This window comes from Gorilla gorilla, chromosome 23 (assembly GCF_029281585.2).
Source record: "Gorilla gorilla gorilla isolate KB3781 chromosome 23, NHGRI_mGorGor1-v2.1_pri, whole genome shotgun sequence".
NCBI classification, from domain to species: Eukaryota; Metazoa; Chordata; class Mammalia; order Primates; family Hominidae; genus Gorilla; species Gorilla gorilla.
The window spans coordinates 33548438-33571795 of NC_086018.1; the positions used below are offsets into that span (position 1 = coordinate 33548438).

Genomic DNA, 23358 nt, shown 5'->3' on the forward strand with positions numbered 1-23358 from the left:
GCAGACGTCAGCCTCCGAGGCCCGTGCCGCCTTCTGGGCAAGGTGCGCGCGCCCAGCGGCCCCGGCCCCACGCGCCCTGACACGCGGAACCGCAGACCGCGGCGCCCCGGAGGCCGCGAAAGGGATGGGCGGGGCCGGGCCGCGGGACCCGCCTCCCATTGGCCGGGCGCCGGGGGGAGGCGGGGCGCCGGGGTGGGGCGGGGCGAGCGGGCTCTGCAGGGCAGACGCTGGCGCTGGGCGGCGGGAGGCGCGGCTCGCGGGGGGCCGAAAGAGCAGGTGGGCGACGCTCGCAGGGGTGCGGGAGGGTGCCGCTGGGACCGTCATCAGGAGCCTGGGGTCCTGCCACCTTTCGGCGGGATCAGCGACCTCTTCGCCCTGCGGGTGACAGTGGGGCATCTGCCTGCGAGAGGGAGAAGGAGGGAGAACCCAGGGCCACACACAAAGTTCTCCTCATCTGGGGACAGGAGGAGGTGAAGGAGGAGGAGCCGGGTTGGTGCTAACTTGGAGCTGCGAAACCTTGGGGCGGCGTTCAAGGCCCCCTCCCACACGCGCGCAGAGCAGAGCGCGCTGCTCCTCCTTCAGCTGCTGGCGTCGCCGCGCGGGGAGAAAGAAGCCGTCCCTCCGGCGCTGGGAGAGCTGCGGAGCCGCGGGCAGAGGAGGAGGCCGCGGCCGAGCCCGGCAGCCCGATACCCCCCATCCGAGCGACCCCCTTTTGGGCAGGCGGAGAAGGTGGCATAGGCGACCAGGAGGGTTCGCCCACCTGGGACACGCACCCACAGTCACCTCCAAAGGACCCCCCTCCCCAAGTCTCTAGGGGCTGCTCCTTCATCACCGGAGTCGCCCCTACCTCTCTGCCCCCAGCCCCAGAGCAGGCGGGGACCCCCGGAACGGACGTCCCCAAGCCTCCGGGCACCTGGCTCAGCAGGAGGCCCCCGGCTCGGGGCAGGGCAGGGCCGGCGGCGGCGAGCCGGAGCCCGCCCCCTGCCCGGGCCCCGCCGAGCCCTCGGAGCCCACCCATGGGGCACCTGCCCCTTGCGCCTCCTTGCCCGGCCGCGCCCAGCCCGGCGTCCCGAGCAGCGCAGGGGAGGATCCCCGCGCAGTGACCCGGGAGCCACCACAGACTCTGGGAGGCTCGGCGGCTGGAGCAGCAGGCAGCTCCCCGCAGCTCCCGGCGCTTCCAGGCAGCTCTCTGAGCCGTGCCAGAGGCCCGGCCCGCCATTCCCAGGTAGGAGACGCCCCAACAGAGCTGGGGATCTGGGGGAAGTGGAGCAGCCGGGAAGAAAGGGTAGAGGCTTGGAGGAGGAAAGCTCAGTGATTCCTTAGATGACCAGAGAAAGTGAAATTGATTGAGCACCTACTATGTGCCGGGATTGTCTGGCAACTTTGCATACCTAGAGAGAATTAAATTCGTTGAGCACCTACTATATGGGTCAAACTGAGTGCTATACCCTTTACTTAATCCCAGGAAAGAAAGATTTATTGAGCTTCTACTATGTGCTAGTTTTGGTGCCACAGACTTTGCATTTTAAGAGCTAGAGTAATAGCCCATTTAAATAGGAGGAAACGGGGGCTCAGGGAAGACGAGTCAACTACCACAAACACTCCTGTCCCCCTTCTGGAGCTGGCTGCAGCCTGCATTACCTGGAGGTGGGGAAGGAAGATTAAGAAGCTCCTTTGTTATCCAGAGTTCTTGAGCTTTTTCTGGGTTGGTGCAGAGTGAGCTTCCTGGATGATTCCCTTCCCAGGAGGGGTTTCCTGTAACTTAGCTGTCTTGGAGGGCCCGGAAGGCAGCTCTGGAGGCATCTCTGTGCCCTCCCCTCCCCTTGTCCCCAGCACCAGGAGGATGACAGGGGATGTTGTCCAAGACCTCATGGAAGGTGGGAAGCCAGGCTGGGAGGGAGCAGCCAGGTCAGGAGCCAGTGAATCAGGCCTCCCGTGGTGTCAGAGACAAGATGGGGTCCCTGCAAGACCTGCGCCTGCATTCCAGTCCAGCCTCACCAGGCTGCTCTAGGCAGCCCCACGACTGCCAAGATAAAGTGCCACAAAGAAAAGAACCCATCATGTGTTCAGGTTTGCTGCGGGTCAGGAGCTGGGTCAGCCTCCAGACTTATTGGAAGCCCAGGGCCACACAGGGGGTTTATGTCTTACCATTAACAGAGGAATAACCTGAGCCCCAGGAAGCCAAGTCATTTGCCCAGGGCTGCCGGGCTGGTGAGAGGCAGAGTTGGCCTGCCGGAAGTGGATGCCTGCCTACCTTCTACCACCTGAGCTGCCAAGGGTGGTGGGGTTGGCTTTGCCAAGCCCCCGGACTCTCAGAGTGGCAGCTGGAAGCCAGTGACGGCAATGTGCGTGTCCAAAGAGGCTGAGTGTGCACTGATGGAGGAGGCATGGGGGTGTGGAGGAGGGGCAGTGCAGTGAAACAGGCTCTGGGGCATACACCGGGAGGACACGTCCAGACTCTTGTCCTGCTGCCTGTGCCCGTGTGACCCCTTCATCTTTCAGGCAGGCCCTGGGAGAGAGGCTCAAGGGAGAAGTGATGAATCCACAGGTGCACTTGCTCAGAGGTGGCTGGCAGGGTTAGGGGAGAATCCTGGGAGGTGCCTGCCCCCTTTCCGCTCCGCTGCCTGCAGGGAGAGAGGGAGTGAGAATATAGTATGTCTTAGCGTCATCCTCCCGCCTGATGCCAGCTGAGGCTTCACTGAGACAGACAGTGTTTTGGAAAAGACCAGTTTTGGCTGGGGGTGGGTTTTCATAGAGTTAAGAGCCCAGACTTTGAAGCCAAACAGCCTGGTTCTGATCCCAGCCCAGCTAGTCATCTGCTGTGTGAACTGGGGCAAGTGACTTAACCTCTCTGAGCATCAGTGTCCCCATCAGTCAAGTGGGCTGATGGATGCCTTCCTGGCTGTGGTTACTGTGCCCCCAGGATGGCGCCCCCTCATCTCTGCTCTGGGAACTTTCTGGCTCCCACCTGTCCTCAGAATGGCCCTGTGATGGGGTCAGTAGTCACAGTATGTGCATTCAGATACCTGTGCTGCTAGGGGGTCTCTGTTGAATTTCCTGCCTCTCTGTGCCTCCTCTCTCTGATTCCTTACTTCCCCTCTCTGATTCCCTGCCTCCTCTCTCTGACTTCCTGAAATCCATTCAGTCACTGATATTGGACTCTAAATTCCCAAAGGGCTCTTCAAACTCATCCCTGTCTGCTCCTCGCTGTATGAGGTCAGCCTGGCTGAGGATGGAGAAGGGAGAACAGGCTGCAGAGGAGAGATGTGCCTACGAGGGTGCCCATGGTGCCACCTCTGGGGGAAGAGAGGGAAGAAAGATGTGGAGGCAGGAGGCGGAGCCCACAGAGGCACTGTCCCCTGGCATCCAGGTGTCCAGATGTCTCACACAGCCCCACGTGGTTCAGGCCATGTGAAGAATCAGTCTTCTCTGAGAGAGAAAAACCACAGAGGATTTTTTTTCTCCTTTTTTGCCCACCCTGATTCCCTGTCTCTTATTTCTGACTCCTTGCCTCCTCTATCTGTCACCTTGCCTCCTCTCTGTGACTCTTTGCCTCCTCTCTGTCTCCCTGCCTCCTCTGTCTGACTCCCTGCCTCCCCTCTCTGTCTCACTGCCTCCTCTCTCTGACTTTCTGCCTCCTCTCTCTGACTCCCTGCCTCCTCTCTCTGATTCCCTGCCTCTTTGACCCTCTGCCTCCTCTGACTCCCTGCCTCCTCTCTCTGATTCCCTGCCTCTTTGACTCCCTGCCTCCTCTCTTTGACTCCCTGCCTCCTCTCTTTGACTCCCTGCCTCCTCTCTCTGATTCTCTGCCTCTTTGACTCCCTGCCTCCTCTCTCTGACTCCCTGAAGCTCATTCAGTCATTGCTATCAACTCGTCTGTACCAAGCTCTAGGCTGGAGGCTGGGCAGGGCAATGATGGAGACAAATACTGTCCCTGGGAGCTTCTGGCCCCTTTCCCATCCTGTTTAGACAGAAGTGACCGCCAGCAGAGTCAAGCTGTCTGCAGAAGGACTTGGGGAGGGGGCTGTCATGGGGTAGGGCTTCTTTCCCCCCATCTCTGCTGAAGGCCCAGGCTGGCTGAGACAGCCCCGGCAGAGACTGAGAAGGGCTCCCTGCTGTGGTCTGGCAGCCCCTCTCCACCCTCCTCTCTCTCATTTCCTGCCTTCCACACGTATGCCCTGGGCACCTCATCAGGGCTGCCCTAGGGGAGGGCCCTCCTTGGCACAGCCTCTGGGCCAGTCAGGTGGTTGAGACTGAGGAGAGAAGGTCCCAGAGGGGGGCTTCAGGCAAACCCAAAGACAGAGCCATTCGCCATTTGATGAATGCACAGACCATTTATTGAGCCCCTGCTGTGTTCATGGCATGGCAGTTTTGTGGGATAAATTCAAAGACAGCTTTAGGTGGGAGCTGGGTGGGGGACGTGGGGGTCTTAGGCTTGAACTACTACCCAGCCTCCCTTGTTAACCAAGTAGCTAGTCACGTAGCCTTCTGAACTCGAGGCAGACCACCTGGGATCAAACCTCTCCTCTGCTGGTTACTGGCTGTGCAACTGTAAGCAAGTAATTTAACCTCTCTGTGCCTCAGTTTCCTCATCTGTAAACTGGAGAATAACACCACCTGCTTTCTGGGGTTATGAAGGGAGAAATAGGTTAATATGTGTGCAGCACTTAGAACACTCTGGCATATTTTAGCTGCAAAATGAATGCCAGCTATGATTATTTCTATACTTAGTGCGGGGCTTGGCACACTGCATGGGCTCAAGTGGCAGCAGTTGTCGTCCTTGTGGCTCCAGGCCTGGGGTCCGCCGTGTGCTGAGCTGGCTTATTGTGCACGTCCCTTTGTGATTCATTCATCGAAGTCACATCGGTAGCTTAGAAGTGACCGTGGTGGGAGCATTTACGCCATGGAAATTGGCAAATACCACCAATCAGGGCTTTTAACAAAGGTATTTTTGAGAGCCGGCTTCCTGCACAGAGGCTGGTAGTTGGGCAGGGTGAGCAGATCCAGATGTGTGCCAGGGACTCGCACGCAGGCAATCTCTCCACCTCCAGTGGCCATCTCAGACCTTAGCTTCATGATAGCCAGGAAGCGATGGTGTTGGAAAGCGCCTTGGGTCAATGGGCGAGGCACTCAAGGAAACTGACTTGGGGCGTCCCGGGGTGGGGACCGAGTTTGGGCACATACAGCCCTTCGTGTGAATTTAAAAACAGTGCCTCTTCCTCTACACAAGATGCCCTTTCCTCTGGGATACAGCCCCCACCTCTGGGATGCAGCCCCCACTTGCCCCCCCAGCCATGTGCCTTGTGCAGTATCCAACCTGCACAACCTGTGGCAGCCTGTGGAAGACCGAGGGGATTGATATTTCAGCAGGCCTGTGCCCATTTGCAGTTCAGGGGCTGGAAAGCTCTCCTCTGGAGAGGGGAGGGATTCCTGCAAGGGTGGGGAGATCAGAGAGGCTTTCAGAGAGCAGGTGGCACTTGAGCCAGACCCTGAAACATAAGGGGAAGAGGGTGTTCTGCAGAGGGGTGGCATGAGCAAAGGAGTGGAGGCTGATCTCAGCAGAGCTCAAACTGACGAGGGTGACTGGGGTCAGGGGTTCTGGGGCCGGGATTCTGGTGGGCGCTGAGGTAGGAAAGGAGGGAGGGCTGGGCTGTGAAGAGCCTTTGGGGTGAGCCTGGTGGAGCCTGCGGGTTTGCTTATACAAGAGCTTGGATCCATGTCGGCCTCTTTCATGAGGTCAAGAGGCTCCCATAGAAAGCTCTGGGTTTGCCCCAGAACCATAACCCTTGGAGTTGGGAGGGAAGCTTGAGCCAGCCATGGGTCATTCCCCATTCCACATCCTCTACTCCGGGCCTCTGGGTCTCCTGGAGGCAAGTAAACACCTAGGGCCTGGGAGGCAAAAATATCCGGGCAGATCATGGAGCGGAGGGAGCCCGCCAGATGCAGAGCACAGGTCTAAAGGTGGGTCCTCCTGAGGTGGCTGCAGGAGCAACCCCAGGCATTGGGCTTGGAGCATGTGGTGTGGACATAGCCTTCCCTTCTTCCAAGGAGGGCTGAATGGCCACAGAACCACCCCCCGCCCCAGGCTTAAGAAATGCATGCTAGTGCCTTCCCCATGTCTCATCCTAGAATCACAGGCTCCGGGAAAGCCAGATGGATGAACCAGGGAAAGAACGGATTCTCACGATAGATACCATTTTTGAGATTTCACCATGTGCTGAGCCCTTTGCAACAACTCTATGAATTGGGCTCATTTTGCAGACGAGAAAAGTGACTTCTAGAGAGGTTAAGCTACTAGCCCAAGATCAGTAGCTAGAGGCAAGGCAAGGATTCAAATCCCAGGAGTCCGGTGCTTGCATAAATGAAAGGATGAATGAATGGATGTTGAGTGAGTGAGTGGATGAAGGAAGGAGTAAAGGAGAGGGCATGAATGAATGAGAGGGTAGAACTCCAAGACCCCTTAGAACCTCGTCTGATGTTCCCATTTTACAGACAGAAAACTGAGTCCTAGACAGAGGCCTAGAGGAGGCCAAGAGGTGGTGGGGCCAGGTCGGGGGTCCCCTGATGCCTGCTTCTCTCGCTTTGTTGCAGCCCCGAGCCATGATGAAGACTTTGTCCAGCGGGAACTGCACGCTCAGTGTGCCCGCCAAAAACTCATACCGCATGGTGGTGCTGGGTGCCTCTCGGGTGGGCAAGAGCTCCATCGTGTCTCGCTTCCTCAATGGCCGCTTTGAGGACCAGTACACACCCACCATCGAGGACTTCCACCGCAAGGTATACAACATCCGCGGCGACATGTACCAGCTCGACATCCTGGATACCTCTGGCAACCACCCCTTCCCCGCCATGCGCAGGCTGTCCATCCTCACAGGTGAGGCCCACTGGTGCCTGGGCTGGGGCGGCAGGGCCAGGGCATGGGTGCGGAGTGTGCTGGGCACTTGGCAGTTTGCATAGACTTGCATAGCCATCATCTGAGACAGGCGTCCTCCCTGCACAATGAGGCTCAGAGAGGTTTTGCCATGTGCTGGAAATAGTGATGAAGTCGGGGGCCCCGATTCCATTCTGTTAGACTCCGGATCGATTACTCATGGCTGTCGGGGCCGCCTTCCAGATCAGGAGCTGATACCAGCATGCCCCAGGGATATTCCTTTCTAGGGAACAGAATGATGCCCTGGCCGCTGCTTTCCTTCTCCGGGAGATGACCCACCAGAGCTCCAGGGCCCACGGTCAGTCCACGGGGCTCAGGTCTCCCACACCCCAGGCCTTTGCCACCTCCTAGAGAGGTAAGGGCAGGACCCAGGCAGTGATCACCAAAGGGAAGGGGGCTTGGTCATGGTCATAGTGATGGTGATGGCAGTAGCTGACACTTATCAGAAGCTATGGGCCTGGCCCTGTTCTTAGAGCTTGGCATGTAGTTTGTTTTTTTTTTTTTTTTGAGACAGAGTCTCGCTCTGTCACCCAGGCTGGAGTGCAGTGGCGCAATCTCGGCTCACTGCAACCTCTGCCTCCCAGGTTCAAGCGATTCTCCTGCCTCAGTCCCCCAAGTAGCTGGGACTACAGGCACGTGCCACCATGCCCGGCTAATTTTTTGTATTTTTACTAGAGACGGGATTTCTCCATGTTAGCCAGGATGGTCTCGATCTCCTGACCTCGTGATCTGCCTACCTCGGCCTCTCAAAGTGCTGAGATTACAGGTGTGAGCCACCGCGGCCAGCCAGCATGTAGTTATTTAACCCTCACAGTAAATAGTTATTCATTCCCTTTTTACAAGTGGGGAAACTGAAGCCCAGAGAGGTTAAGTAACTCACTCCAGTGGTAGCACAGCTCGTAAAGGCAGTCTGCTTTTGTGCTTTCAGACAAAGCCATACCACAGCCTCTCAGCCCTGCTGGGAAGGGTGAGGAGGGACAGGGAGGTTGGGGGGAAGAAGGGGTGAGTGGAGCTGAGGGGCTGTGCCCTCGTTTACACTGCATTAGCATGGTAGCTAAGAGGACAAGCCCGGGACCCAGCACCTGGGTGTGAGCCCTGGTTCCGCTGCTTCCCGGCTTTGTACCTCAAGGCAAGGGATTTTATCTCCTTGTGTCTCAGCACTCTCATCTGTAAGACTGCACCACATCAACACTCATCCTAAAGGGACTGTGAGACTTAAATGAATGAATATATGTAAGGCGCTTGGTGAGCAGATAGTAAGTGCACAATAAATCCCCAAGTCTTCTGTTGAGTCAGCATTTGCAAGTGGGCCTGCTACGCATTACACGATCATTTCCCAAGTCACGCCCCTGAAGTTGCTGAGCAGGGATAAGGGAAGGAGTGAGCAGGCAACTCTCTAGGCATCATTCAGATAACCCCCCAACTGAGGTACTTCTATACAGAGAAACCCATGCCACTCCCAGCCCTGCCGGCCGCCTTGAGGCCAAGACTGAGGCTGCGGGGTGGCCCCTCCTTGAGTGCTTTCTCTTCCAGGCTGGCTTTTCCGAGCATCTGACCCAGACAGCAGTCAAGCTCTCCACTCCACCCCGAGTTTTGGAGAAGGGGCATGTAGATAGGAGAGCCCTGGGTCGACCTGTGTTCGAATCCTCGCTGGGCCTCTTGGCTTAAATGTGTGACCAGAGGCACATGCATTCTGTCTGAGTCTCAGCCTCCCCAGCCACACAGTGGGCTTAACCTCATACCCCGCAGGGAAGCTGTGAGGACTGCAAGAAGGCTTGTGGCGGGAGCTTCCAGCACGTGATGGGTATTGCATTGGTGTCAGCTCCCCCAGCCTTGGGGAGGGGACTGGGTACCCGCTGCTATGAATAAGGCTAATGACAGAGGGAAGGAGAGGGGAGATGTGGAGAGGAAGCACATGCATATTTTCAGCGTTAATTTTCAGTGACACAAGTAATACCCAAACACCCCCTCCTGCAAACGCTACAGATAAAGCTAATGCCCCTTTGACCCATGTCCCCAATCCCAGGCTCCTGCCCCTGCCCCGGAGGTGGCCACCCTGGCAGTCTGGCATGGAGCCTTCCGGGCCTCCGTGACTACACTGGCATTCGTATTTGTATCCCCACAATGGAGAGTATTTTTGTCTGTCTCTTTTTTATGGCGCATATCATTCTGAGCACAGCTGTCTGATGCTTGTTTTTTTTTCACACACCAACCCGTGCCTCATTTTCCAACCTGGTGGAACCTCATTTTTTCAACCTCATTTTCCTGCTGCTCAGGAAATTCTGAAAGCCATTAATTCCACTGCCAGCTCTTCTTCCAGCTGCCAGACGGGCCGATCTCTGATGCTTGGCATCGCAGTCTCGCATTTGAATATGTCAAGGCCACGAGTCCTCAGGGGCCCTGGATTAGCCTAACGGGATGGGGTTTGGCAGCCCAAGCAGGAAGAGTTGCCAAGCTGACGCTGCCTTGCAAGTGCCTTTCAGAAGAGCCCACACTGCAGTTCCCTCCATCACCTCCCATCCATTCAGCCTGCCTTGGTGAACACTGACTGTGTGCCAGGCCCTGGGGAGACCAGGACGAGTGGGTGATGGAACCCTTCTCTGTGCCCGAGCTCACTGTTTGGAGCACACCCTTGATCTAGACACCATTCTGAATGTGCCATGTGCCATTAAATGGGGGTAAATGATGTGCTCTGGGGGTGCAGAGGAAGGTGGCAGCCATTCTGCCAGAAGCTGGAACTGGTTGCTTCTCTTCTCGAGAATTTGGGCCAATTGCTGATTCCTCTGGGCCTCAGTTTCCTCATCTGTGAGGCAGGGATCTTGTCACACCACAAGGCTATCAAGAGTTTGAACAAAAGTGGTTGGACGCAGTGGCTCACGCCTGTAATCCCAGCTCTTTGGGAGGCCGAGGTGGGCAGATCTCTTGAGGTCAGGAGTTCAAGACCAGCCTGGCTAACACAGTGAAACACCGTCTCTACTAAAAATACAAAAAATTAGCCAGGTGTGGTGATGGGCACCTGTAATCCCAGTTACTCGGGAGGCTGAGGCAGGAGAATCTCTTGAACCCAGGAAGTGGAGGTTGCAGTGAGCTGAGATCTTGCCATTGCATTCCAGGCTGGGCAACAAGAGTGAAACTCTGTCTCACAAAATAAATAAATAAATAAAAAATAGCCAGCCATGGTGACAGGCACCTGTAATCCCAGCTGCTCCAGAGGCTGAGGCAGGAGAATCGCTTAAACCCAGCAGGTGGAAGTTGCAGTGAGCCAAGATCACACCACTGCACTCCAGCCTGGGCCACAGAGAAAGACTCCGTCTCAAAAAAAAAAAAAAAAGTTTAAGCAAAAGTGAGGAAGGTGCTTATTAAAAGCTGGAAATCAGGATGGAGGTACCAGTCCAGACAGCCTCCCCACCGCCCCACCGTCTCCACAGCAGCCCCTGTTTCAGATTCACAACCCTGCCTTGAGTGATGCAGTGAGTTATCCTGGAGGCAGTGTGGGCCTTGGAGGCCAGCACTCACTTTTTCATCCTATGATTTATTTGAGAAGCAGAGAGCACCTACCGGGTGCCAGGCACGAGCTAGGTGAGGACAGAATCAGGTAGAAATAGCCTAGCCACACGGAAGCTGTGTGATCTTGGGCAGGCTGCATACCCTTTCTGAGCCTCAGTTTGCTCACCTGTAACACAAAGGTAACAAAATCTTGACAGAGGCATAGTGAGGAATCAAGAGAACAATGGGCCTGGAGCATACACCCAGTGCTTGGCCCCCAGTAGGCCCTCATTCTCATCATTACTGACACCTGAGGTCACTGAACATGTGCCACTGTCCATTCATTATCTTGCATAACTCCCAAAATCATCCTGCAAGGTAATATTTCATCTGCATGAAACAGACAGAGAAACTGAGGTTACAGAGGTTTCGTGATCTGCCCAAGTCTGCTGGCAGCTAAGCGGATGAGGCCAGATGCAAACTAGGCATTGAGCAAGACAGGCAGGACCCCTGCTCTCATAGAAATGATTTTTATTATTATCTGAACACAGTCCACACAAGTGACCTACCCCGCTCCAGCCCTGCAAAGAAATGTGAAGTGAGTTAACTGTATTTGAACCAAGTGGTCCACGTGTTAGCTATGCGACTGTGAACAGGGGCTTCAACCCCGTCAGCCTCAGTTTCCTGTCCTGGAAAATGGGGAGAATAATCACAGCTACCCCAAAGAGTCGCTGTGTAGGTTAAAGTAGTTATGCCGCATAACTGCTTCAGGGCACCTGTGACTCCCAGCTGTTAGGGCTGATGTTCTGTGGCCAGAGGAGGGCAGGGGTTGCAGCTGGCCGGTGAACTCACTACCTGGGCTCTCTCCCTGCAGGGGATGTCTTCATCCTGGTGTTCAGCCTGGATAACCGGGAGTCCTTCGATGAGGTCAAGCGCCTTCAGAAGCAGATCCTGGAGGTCAAGTCCTGCCTGAAGAACAAGACCAAGGAGGCGGCGGAGCTGCCCATGGTCATCTGTGGCAACAAGAACGACCACGGTGAGCTCTGCCGCCAGGTGCCCACCACCGAGGCCGAGCTGCTGGTGTCGGGCGACGAGAACTGCGCCTACTTCGAGGTGTCGGCCAAGAAGAACACCAACGTGGACGAGATGTTCTACGTGCTCTTCAGCATGGCCAAGCTGCCGCACGAGATGAGCCCCGCCCTGCATCGCAAGATCTCCGTGCAGTACGGTGACGCCTTCCACCCTAGGCCCTTCTGCATGCGCCGCGTCAAGGAGATGGACGCCTATGGCATGGTCTCGCCCTTCGCCCGCCGCCCCAGCGTCAACAGTGACCTCAAGTACATCAAGGCCAAGGTCCTTCGGGAAGGCCAGGCCCGTGAGAGGGACAAGTGCACCATCCAGTGAGCGAGGGATGCTGGGGCGGGGCTTGGCCAGTGCCTTCAGGGAGGTGGCCCCGGATGCCCACTGTGCGCATCTCCCCACCGAGGCCCCGGCAGCAGTCTTGTTCACAGACCTTAGGCACCAGACTGGAGCCCCCCGGGCGCTGGTCTCCGCACATTCGTCTGCCTTCTCACAGCTTTCCTGAGTCCCCTTGTCCATAGCTCCTTGGTGGTTTCAGCTCCTCTGTGGGAGGACACATCTCTGCAGCCTCAAGAGTTACGCAGAGACTCAAGTTACACCTTCCTCTCCTGGGGTTGGAAGAAATGTTGATGCCAGAGGGGTGAGGATTGCTGCGTCATATGGAACCTCCTGGGACAAGTCTCAGGATGAAAAGGACACCGAAGGCCAGATGAGAAAGGTCTCCTCTCTCCTGGCATAACACCCAGCTTGGTTTGGGTGGCAGCCGGGAGAACTTCTCTCCCAGCCCTGCAACTCCTACCCTCTGGTTCAGCTGCCTCTGCACCCCCTCCCACCCCCAGCACACACACAAGTTGGCCCCCAGCTGCCCCTGACATTGAGCCAGTGGAGTCTGTGTGTTTGAAGGGGGCGTGGCCACACCTCCTAGACCACGCCCACCACTTAGACCACGCCCACCTCCTGACCGCGTTCCTCAGCCTCCTCTCCTAGGTCCCTCCGCCCGACAGTTGTGCTTTGTTGTGGTTGCAGCTGTTTTCGTGTCATGTATAGTAGTAGAAATGGAAATCATTGTACTGTAAAAGCCTAGTGACTCCCTCCTTGGCCAGGCCCTCACCCAGTTCAGATCCACGGCCTCCACCGGGGACGCCTTCCTCCTCTGCTCCCAAACAGGGTTTCCGTGGCCTGTTTGCAGCTAGACATTGACCTCCGCCATTGAGCTCCACGGTTTACAGACAATTGCACAAGCGTGGGGTGGGCAGGCCAGGACTGCTTTTTTTTAATGCTCCCATTTCACAGAGGACACCACCGAGACTCGGAGGGGACATGATGAGCACCAGGCCCCACCCTTGTCCCCTAGCAAATTCAGGGTACAGCTCCACCTAGAACCAGGCTGCCCTCTACTGTGCTCGTTCCTCAAGCATTTATTAAGCACCTACTGGGTGCTGGGTTCACTGTGTCCTAGGAAACCAAGAGGGTCCCCAGCCCTGGCCTCTGCCCGCCCCTGCTGCCCCACCACCTTCTGCACACACAGCGGTGGGGAGGCGGGGAGGAGCAGCTGGGACCCAGAACTGAGCCTGGGAGGGGTCCGACAGAAAAGCTCAGGGCGGGTCTTCTCCTTGTGCCCGGGATTGGGCTGTGCTGGGTACCACCATGTACTCAGGCATGGTGGGTTTTGAACCCATAAACCAAAGGCCCTTGTCATCAGCTCTTAACAAGTATATTTTGTATTTTAATCTCTCTAAACATATTGAAGTTTTAGGGCCCTAAGGAACCTTAGTGATCATCTAATGGGTCTTTCTGAGGTTCAGAGAGGGTAAGTAACTTCCTCCAGGTCACACAGCAAGTCTGTGGGTGGCAGAAGCAAGCTAGCGCTGGGCATTCAGTACATACCACGATGTGCTCCCTCTCTTGATGCTTGGCCCCTGGGGCCTTCAGGGCTTTGGGACATCTTGTCCTCAACCCTCTCCCTAGATCAGTCTGTGAGGGTCCCTGTAGATATTGTGTACACCATGCTCATGTATATACAAGTACACACAGATGTACACACAGATGTACACATGCTCCAGCCCCAGCTCTGCATACCTGCACCTGCACCCCAGCCTTGGCCCCTGCCTGCGTCTGTGCTCAAAGCAGCAGCTCCAACCCTGCCTCTGTCCCCTTCCCCACCCACTGCCTGAGCCATCTGAGCAGACCAGGTACCTTGGCTGCACCGGTGTGTGGCCCGCTCTCACCCAGGCACAGCCCCGCCGCCATGGATCTCCGTGTACACTATCAATAAAAGTGGGTTTGTTACAAAGCCGTGTCCTTGCCCATGTGTATTTTTTGTATTTCCAAGAGGAGGTGTGCCCCCTCCCAGACCAAAGCTGGCCTTTCCCTCCCAAAATGCACCTGCCGTGTGCCCTGGCCCTGAGGGTCAGCACTGAGTCCACCTTCAAGTGTAAGTGTGGGGAGAGGGGGATGAGTCCCCCAGATGGAAGGTGATGCCCTCCTTCAGCCTGGCCCTCCTGGGTCCTCCGGGTGTGTGTACTGAGGTGTCTGTGTCCACAAAGAAGGGGCCCCCGTGGACCATTAGCTCCAGGAGGATCTCCGTGTCTGAGTTCTTTGTGATTCCTGTACAGCAGCAATTTCACCCGCAGGGGACAGTTGGCAATCTCTGGAAACCTTTTCCAAGCCTGGGGCTGGGGCTGCTACTCTCATCTGGTGGGTGGAGGCCAGGGACACCATTCAGTATCCTCCAACGCACAGGCTGCCCCTCCACCCCCACCCCACTGAGAATTATCTGGCCTCAAATGCCAAGCGTGGGCAGCCTTACTTAGACTCACCCCAGGGGCTGGGACACGCCCCCACCTGCGTGTGGTGGATTTGTTGGACCACATTCTGGACGGAACCCAGTACACACGGAACCCACAGCATGAGCCCTCCTGTGAAGTGAGAGAGGATGTGGGTGAGGATGGAAAGTGGAGGCTGAGGGAGAAGGTCTGGGCCCTGACCAACACTGAATGTGCCCCCTGGGACTGAGAGGCTTCCCTGGGCAGAGGGAAAGGAGGAAGTCAGTGAGGTAAAATACTCGCTGTGTGTTTTACCCAGCGAGTCTCACGCCATCCTATCACCCAACCCCGAGGGAAGCCCACTCATGTTCACCCCATCTGAGCATTTAGGCTCAGAGAGCTCAATATCTTGTCCAAGATGGCACAGCTGGTGAAGTGGCAGATCAGAGATTCAACACCAGAGGCTGTCTGATTTCCGTCTGGCTGAAGAAAGATTTTGCATCAGGGAGGTGGAAACCGTCTGTGCTTTTGATCAGCAAATGCCACCAGCAGGATCAGGGAGCCAGGCCATAAAGGAGGTCGAGAGACAGGCAGTGTAAGGTCCACTGGGAACCACATTGTCCATTGGGAAGCCACAACCTCTGCACAGACATTCACAAAACAAACAGAGCCAGGCTGTGGTGGAGGCGAGACCACACAAGTCCGTAGTATGGAGAGCTGGAGCACTCCCAGCCTCTACCTACCTGGGGGCCCCGCTCCCAGCCTGTGCATATCTGGGGGCCCGCTCCCAGCCTCTGCATATCTGGGGGCCCTGCTTTCAGCCTCTGCCTACCTGGGGGACCCTGCTTCTAGTCCCTGCCTGCCTGGGGGCTCGGCTCCTAACCTCTGCCTACCTGGGGCCTGTCTCCCAGCTTCTGATAATCTAGCAGCCCAGCTCCCCTCCAATCCTTTGCCCACACCAGCCACAGAAGGTCAGTGTGGGAGGCATGTCCCTCGGACACTTTCTAGATCCTGGTTTTCATACACACGAAGCATGGAGGCGAACGCTTCCTTCTGCATCGCCATCAGCGCTGAACCATAACAAGGGCGCTGGTGCACAGAGACAGGCCTCCATGGTGTCCCGCTGGAGCCCAGCCTGCTGCTGCCACTCCCTTTCTCTATGTGGGTCTGGAAATAACTCTCGTCCCCTCGCAGGCCTCCTTTTCTTCATGAGTAAATGGGAGGCGGGAGGAAGGCATCCGGACCAGATACACACCAACAGCCTCTCGCAGCCCTGATGGTCTCTGCTAGAAGGAATTAATATTCCTATTGCATAACTCACAACATTCCAATCATCACCAAACAGAACACGCTCGCCCCAGCCCCAGCTCTAGCCCCACTCTTTGTTCCCTGCATCCCACAATCCTTGCCCTGGAATGGGGTTGACAGCGACGGGCTGCCATAGAGGAGAAAGACACATGTCTTCTTAGCCCTGGGACAGCGGGTAGGATAAGATTGTAGGAAAATTCCCTTCACGGTGAGACCATTTAGAGCCAAGCCCAGGATAGCTAGCTAATCCCCCGACCCTAGGAAGGGAGCATTGGGAACATGATTTCAAAGAATTCTGCTCTGTGAACTCTAAGTACTTGTTCTGTTCCGCCTCCCTGAACCTGTCACTTACTCGAAAGAAAAACTTCAGTCTGCATCACGGTTTGGTGGGGGCTGGTGGGGGCTGATGGGAGGCCTGCCAGGGGCTCGGCAGTGAAGGCTGCCGGGAATGGGGGAAGGGAAAAGGAGCTGACCTTCGCGAAGACCTTACTCTGTGCCAAGCACTGTGCTGAGCCTTTTACCTGCATCCTGTCATTGAATCCTCATGGCAGAGCTAGCTGGAATCCTTTTTTGGATAAGACAGAATGGAGTTCAGAGAGGAAAAGTCACTTGTCCAAAGTTGCACAGCCAGGAAGGAGCAGAGCTGGGTGAGAAACCATGTCTGATTCCAAAGCACATTTTTGTCTCCAGGGCTTTTATAACTGAGCCAGCTGAGAGGTTGCTCTCTAGTGGGAGAGTCCAGTGAGTTGGGGTGCAGTGTCTGGCCGTGGTTCAGGGAACTCAGAAAATGGGGTGCTCTTCCATTCACAATAAAAGGCTGAGCTGCTCTCACAAGAGAGGAACCCAACTTCTTTTTCATGGCAAAGTCGCTCTGCTCCACCTGGTCACTCAGGCACCCAGGTTTCTTCCGTCTTCAGGTTCTTCCATCTCTAGGACCTTGTCACCATCTGCACGGTTGAAGCCACTGTAACATTCAGGTTCAGCCGAAGGGATAGGGGAAGAGAGTGTGGAAGAGGTACACCTGCTGTTTTCAGAGCCATGGACTCATCACTTCCACTTTCTAGCAATGGCAAGAGCCCAGCCATGTGACTGTACCTACCTATGAGAAGGCCTGAGAGATGCAGTCCTTTGCTAGGGGGCCCCGTGCCCAGAGGTGACTCCACTGTGGAAAGGAGGAGGAGAGATCTGGTCGGCCAGCCTGTTGTCTCCAAGCAGCCACCCTAATGCAGTGGGCCAGCCTCGGGACACCACAGGCTGTCTGACTTCAAACAAGCTCCACTTAGCAGATGAAATCAGAAAGCAGCTCTAGGCTCCCAAGGCTGCTTTAAATTGGCTCTGAGCAGGCCGGGTGAGGTGGCTCACGCCTGTAATCCCAGCACTTTGGGAGGCTGAGGCGGGCGGATCACCTGAGGTCGGGAGTTCGAGCCCAGCCTGACCAACATGGAGAAACCTCGTCTCTACTAAAAATACAAAATTAACCAACCATGGTGGTGCATGCCTGTAATCCCAACTACTTGGGAGGCTGAGGCAGGAGAATAGCTTGAACCCGGGAGACGGAGGTTGCAGTGAGCCGAGATCACACCATTGCACTCCAGCCTGGGCAACAACAGCGAAACTCTGTCTCAAAAATAAATAAATAAATAAATAAAAATAATTGGCTCTGAGAACTTATTCACATCCAACCCCCATCCCCAGATGAAAACTTAGACTATCCCATGATTTTTCTCATCTCTCTTGGAAAACAGAATACACCACAGGCGTTTTAAGTAGTAAGTATAGTCTCAACTAAAATTCCTTGGCCAGTGTGATCATCAGTTTCCAGTCTTCATTCGAAAGAGTTTCCCTCCCTCTCCCAGTGGTGGTCTATTGCGCACAAAAAGCTGGAGACTCGGGAAGAGAAGGGTGGATAGTTCACTTTTCTCACTTGCCTTCTCTCTCTTTAGCTACTTCTGGTTCCTCTTTTCTCCATTCTTGGGAGGTGGGTTTGGGGGTGGAGGGAGAAGAGGCTGAGAAGCGGGTGGAGGGAGAAGAGCAGGGAGGTTCTTCCTTGCCTAGTTACTACAGCACTTTGGGAAGATGGTGTCACGTTCCAAGCACTGCCAATGTTTAATGATACCATTAAAATCTCAGGGGTTATTTTGGAGATTGTTCCCTGCCGTCACTAGGAACCTGTCATCTGCAGAGGCTTCTATGCATCTCTATCTTCCAGGTGTACCTCTTCCACACTCTCTTCCCCTATCCCTTCGGCTGAACCTGAATGTGGCAGTGGCTTCAACTAGGCAGATGGTGACAAGATCCTAGAGATGAAGGAACCGGAAGACAGAAGAAACCTGGATTGGTTGCTTAGTCTCTCCGCAGCCCCAAGGAATCTTCTGACGCCTTTTGATTCTCTGTGCAGAGGCTTTTTGCCTCTTTGGGGTGTTCTATCGGACAGGGCCTGAGGCACCCCCATGCCAGCTTCCTCTTGTGGTCAGCCCACATCTGGCGCATATGAAACTCACACCCTCTACCCCAATCAACTCTAAGAGTGTAAGTTGCTCTGAGTTTACTGGGATCTTTAGCATCTAACCCAGCCAGTCTGTCACACATGAGATTTATCAGGCAGAGGACAGTGGCCCACAGAGCCACTCTGCCCAGGGACACATGTCCAGCTCTCTAGGCTTGAGCTAAGGGCAGTCCCTGTCACAGCATACTGTAGTGCTCAACAGTGATTCTCTTTCCCAGGAAATCTTCTTCCTGCTGACTATTGTATATCTTGAGAAGTACAAGAGTCAAGGAGCTGGTTCTTGGCCAAATGCTTTGAAAATTTTGCTCTTGGTTTGACACCTTACTTTGGAATCTGAGGTCAACCTTCTTAAAGTGTCAGCCAAAATGAAGAGGCCAGGGTCTTCCACCAGATAAAGGGGTCTGGGGAATGGCACTCACAGAGGGACCCCTGCCTCATCTAGGAAGAGGAACCGTGAGCAGGAAAGTGAGTTAGAGACTTCAGGATTGAACCAACCCAGGTATCCTGGGTGCACACCTTAATGCGCCCCTCAATAAGAGAGGCAGAGCATTTGGCTTGTTCATAACGTAGTCTCTGGTCTGAGGCTGCCTGAGTTCAAATCTCACGTCTGCCATTTGCTCATCTGCTAAAAGGCAAATGACTTTTTGTATTGGTCAGCTATTGCTGCAATAGTGCTGTGTGACAAACCACCCCAAAATTCAGTAGTTCTCAACAACAAGCATTTCTTCTTAGGTTTACAGGTCCCTAAGTCAATTGTGGTTTGAGTGGACTGGGCTGAATATCACCTCAATACTGATCTTGTCTTTATTTAAATTTTTGACATTTTGTTCTTTATGGATTTTTTGCATTAATTTTTATTTTAAAAATATTACATAAGTCTGCGAACCGTGGCTCCCACCTGTAAACCCAGCACTTTGGGAGGCCAAGGCAGGAGGATGGCTTGAGGCCAGGGGTTCGAGACCAGCCTAGGCAACATGGAGAAACCCCATCTCTGCAAAAATTACAAAAATTTAGCCAAGTGTGGTGGCACATGCCTGTGGTCCCAGCTACTTGGGAGGCTGAGATGGGGGAATCACTTGAGCTCAGGAGGTTGAGGCTGCAGTGAGCTATGGTCATGCCACTGCACTCCAGCCTGGGCAACAGAGTGAGACCCTGTCTCAAAAAATTATATCTATGTATCTATCTATCTATCTATATTAATGATAGCACTAAATATCGTTAATTTATAATGATAATATATAAATAATAATAATAATTACAATAATATATAAATAGAATTATAATTATAATATAAATTAATATAAATATAATATAATATATAATAAAAATTATAATTATATATAAATATTAACGGTAGCATGATATATATAACATGAAAATATTATTCACCTTGATTCCTGGGGGTTTTGGTGGGTGAGGGGGCATCTGAAGTATTGTGCTTAAGGTAATCGCCTCCCTTGCCTCACCCTAGTTCTGGCTGTGGCTCCTCCATATCTTCTCCATGACTCAGCGTCCTCATTTGTAAAATAGGAATAATCACACCACCTCACTGGATGGTTATGAGAACTAAATGACTTAATACTTGTGAAACATTTAGAATGGTGCCTGGCACATCATAAGCACCAGCCATAATGATTTCTGTGTCACTGAGGCTCCTTGCAGGTGCACCTGGGGGTGAGCAGCATTCCCACTGGGGCCCCCACCCTGGTCAGTATGGACTCTTCCATTTCTTCATCCTGGACTCTCAGTGAGGACCACACAAGGTGGACACCAAAGCACTTGGCGATTTGTCACATGGGGTACAGACGTCGGTCATTGGGATCATTTGACACATGTTCAATATCGGGTTTTAAGACACAGCCCCTACATTCTTTGGCGTGCCTCCCATCAAGAGGTGGAGTCTATGCCCCTCCCCTTGATCAGGGCAAGATGCTGATTGCTTTGACCAATGGTGTGCACTGGAGTAATGCTCTGTGACTTCTAGGGCCAGGTCAGAAAAGGTCACACAGCTCTGCCTGGTTTTCTTAGGGTGTTCTGTCACTGTCAGGATGCTCCTGCTAAGAACCCAGCTGCTGTGCTGTGAGAAGCCCATTTCATGAGGAGAGGCCATGTGGGGGTGCTCAGGACACAGTCCCAGCTGCATCCAGCCCGAAGGCCAGGCACGGTGGTGCAGGAGCCTCCAGCCCCAGCCATGGGCATCCTCTAGACAGAGCAGAGCAGAGATTAGCCATTCCTGATGTGCGTGGGCCAAATCCCTGACCACAGAATCTGACAGCAGGATAAAGTGGTTGTTTTATGCTACTAAATTTGGAGTGGTTAAGCAGCAACATGATCAGAACATTCACCAAAGCCTTCTTCATTGTCAGAGTCTCAGGACACAGAAATGATTCAGACAGTCTCTGCTCCACGAAGAACCAAAAAGCAGCCCCTGAACTGTCCATTGCAATATAATCTGTCTGTGCTATAATAGGTGCTGTGAAAGCTCGAGGAGGAGCCTCTAACCGAGCCAGGATGAGGTTCTGGACCGACCTCCCTGGGTGGGGAGATGATGCTGGAGTTGAATATAACAGATAAATAAAGGCTAACCAGAAGAATGAGGGAGGATGTTTCTAAATGGAGTGGGCAAGGGACTAGAGGCAAGACAGTGCCTACTGGAAGTTCAATGTAGCTGGAGCACAGAGGGCAAATGCCTACTGGTCCTTGAAATACTGGAGATATCCAGCTGCCACAGGACTTTTGCACATGCTGTTCTCTGCCTGGACAGTGCTTCCTTTTGGGACCATGCTGGCTTACTTGCTCACTTCATTCCTATCTCAGCTCAATGTCACCTACTCAGAGAAGCATCCCCTGACCTCTCAACCTAAAATTACTCCCTAATCCATCCCTCTCCCCCCTTCTCCCTGTCTTCTCTTTCCTCATAGTATTGATCATCATTTGACGGTTTTGGTTTTTTTTTTTTTTTCGCTCTTGTGGTCCAAGCTGGAGTACAACGGCACGTCAGCTCACTGCAACCTCCATCTCCCGGGTTCAAGTGATTCTCCAGCCTCGCTTGCCGAGTAGCTGGGATTACAGGCATGCGCCTCCATGTCCAGCTAATTCTTTTTTTTTTAATAGAGACGGAGTCTCACTATGTTGGCCAGGCTGGTCTCGAACTCCTGACCTCAGGTGATCCACCCGCCTTGGCCTCTCAAGGTGCTGGGATTACAGGCGTGAGCCATTGTGCCAGGCTCATCACTTGACTTCTTATAATGTGTTTATGATATGTTTCTTCTGCTAAAATGTGAATGACAGGAGACTAAGACACACTTCTCCCAGCATAGTGTAGTGCCTGGCAGACAGTAGGTCTTAGATAAATATATCAGGAGTTGGATGGATGAATGAAGGGAGAGGCATATCAGATACGCCTTTTGGAAGCCCCTCTGGCTGCAGTGAGTGGGTTGGAAGGGTGTTTGAAAGGAGGCCGGGAGAGGGGGTTTCAGTTATCCAGGTGGGAGCCGATGGCATGAGTCTCTCTGGAGAGCCAACATGAGGAGGATGAGGGGTCGGGTTTGAGGTGGGAGACAGAAGAGCTGGAATCTCCCAGGTGGAGGGCGTGGCATTGGGTGGGGGAGGCAAAGGTGGGGCTCGGGATTGCCATGTGCGAAGCCGGTGGATGGTGATGCCGCCCACTCAACTGGGGCTCCAAGAGGAGAGAGTGCACATCGGAAGGCCTCCTGCGGTGAGCATCAAGGAGATGAGTCACATCTGTGTTATGTGGCATTTGAGGCTCCCAGGGGCCCTTCAAGTGCAATTGCCTGACAGGAGCCTGGCTGTAAGGGTCTGAAGCTGAGGAGAGAAGGCTGACCAGAGTGAAAATCTGGGGTTCCATCAGCCATGGAGAGGGTGGCCACTAGGCCATACAGCGAGAGGAGGACCAGGAGGAACGCCGTGACTTAGGGAAAGGCACAGAGGGGAGGGATGGAGGAAGAAAGGAGAGACGGACAGAAAACAAGATGGTGGGGTCACGGAAGCCGAGGGCAGGGGAAGGTATGAGAAGCAATAAATGGTCTCCGATATCAAAAGCTGCCAAGAAGCAGGTTGAAGGGTGTCGACTAGGCCCGTGACGGGAAGGTCACTGGAAGCTTGGAGCCCAGGCTGCGGAGACAGGCTATGTTGCACAGGAAGAGGAGGGGGTGGTGAACAAATTCCAAGAGCATTCTTTTCTTTCTTTAAAAAAAAATTTCAGGCCGGGCATGGTCGCTCACACCTGTAATCCCAGCACTTTGGGAGGCTGAGGCAGGTGAATCACCTGAGGTCAGGAGTTCGAGACCAGCCTGACCAACCTGGAGAAACCCTGTCTCTACTAAAAATACAAAATTAGCCAGGCGTGGTGGTCCATGCCTGTAATCTCAGCTACTCGGGAGGCTGAGGCAGAGGAATCTCTTGAACCCGGGAGGCGGAGGTTGTGGTGAGCCAAGATCGCACCATTGCACTCCAGCCTGGGCAACGAGAGCAAAACTCTGTCTCAAAAACAAACAACAAACAAACAAATTTCAATAAGGGCCAGATGCAGTGGCATACACCTGTAATCCCAGCACTTTGGGAGGCCGAGGCGGGTGGAACACTTGAGGCCAGGAGTTCGAGACCAGCCTGGCCAACATGGTGAAACTCCATTTCCACTAAAAATACAAAAATTAGCCAGATGTGCTGGCACACACCTATAATCCCAGCTACTTGGGAGTCTGAGGCATGAGAATCGCTTGAACCCAGGAGGCAGAGGCTGCAGTGAGCCCAGATCAAGGCACTGCACTCCAGCCTGGATGACAGAGCAAGACTCCGTCTCAAAAAACAAAAACAAACAAACAAAAAAACCCAGGAAATTTCAATAAGCATAATTGTAAAACTGAAAGAGAAACATGAGGCAAAATAGAAGGGAATGAGGTGTTCTAGAAGGGTGGCTGTTAGTATTATCATCATTCTTTAAGAGGGAGAGACTTCAACTCACTGAAATGCTGATGAGAAAGATCCAGAAGAGAAGGAGGAGGATGCTTTGGGGAGAAGGAAGGGGTGATTGCTGGAGAGGGGACTCTGGAGACAGAGGAAGGGCTGGGACCCAGGCGCAGGCAGACGGGTGTGACCATCAGGAGAGATGATGATCTCCAAGGAGAAGGCTGGGAGAGGAGACTGCAGTGGACTGAGCTGAGCCTGGGCTGCGGGGAAGCCTTTGTCCTGCCGTCCTAGGCTCTTGGCTTCCCGGTTTGTTGCCTGTTGGAGACAGAGCTTGGGCCCCAAGAGAGGACGTTCTC

At 54.1% G+C, this 23358-nt stretch overlaps 1 protein-coding gene across 2 annotated transcripts; it reads left to right on the forward strand.

Moving 5' to 3' along the window:
- Positions 1-222: 222 nt before the first annotated feature.
- Positions 223-13807, forward strand: RASD2 (RASD family member 2). 2 transcript variants are annotated; one of them, XM_004063380.5, is made up of 3 exons: positions 223-1225; positions 6592-6871; positions 11289-13807. In XM_004063380.5, the coding sequence occupies exons 2-3, from the start codon at positions 6601-6603 to the stop codon at positions 11816-11818; spliced, it is 801 nt and encodes a 266-aa protein (XP_004063428.1). In that variant the 5' UTR covers positions 223-1225; positions 6592-6600; the 3' UTR covers positions 11819-13807. The 2 variants fall into 2 exon arrangements, with proteins under 2 accessions (XP_004063428.1, XP_018874331.1); XM_019018786.4 differs by lacking the exon at positions 223-1225 and having other exon boundaries at positions 1271-6871.
- Positions 13808-23358: the final 9551 nt, after the last annotated feature.

Excerpts from the sequence above, each read along its gene's own strand:
- RASD2 (XM_019018786.4), top strand. The coding sequence starts at position 6,565 with ATGCCTGCTTCTCTCGCTTTGTTGCAGCCCCGAGCCATGATGAAGACT. Across the intron at positions 6,872-11,288 it reads CAGGCTGTCCATCCTCACAG|GGGATGTCTTCATCCTGGTG; the intron begins GTGAGGCCCACT and ends CTCTCCCTGCAG.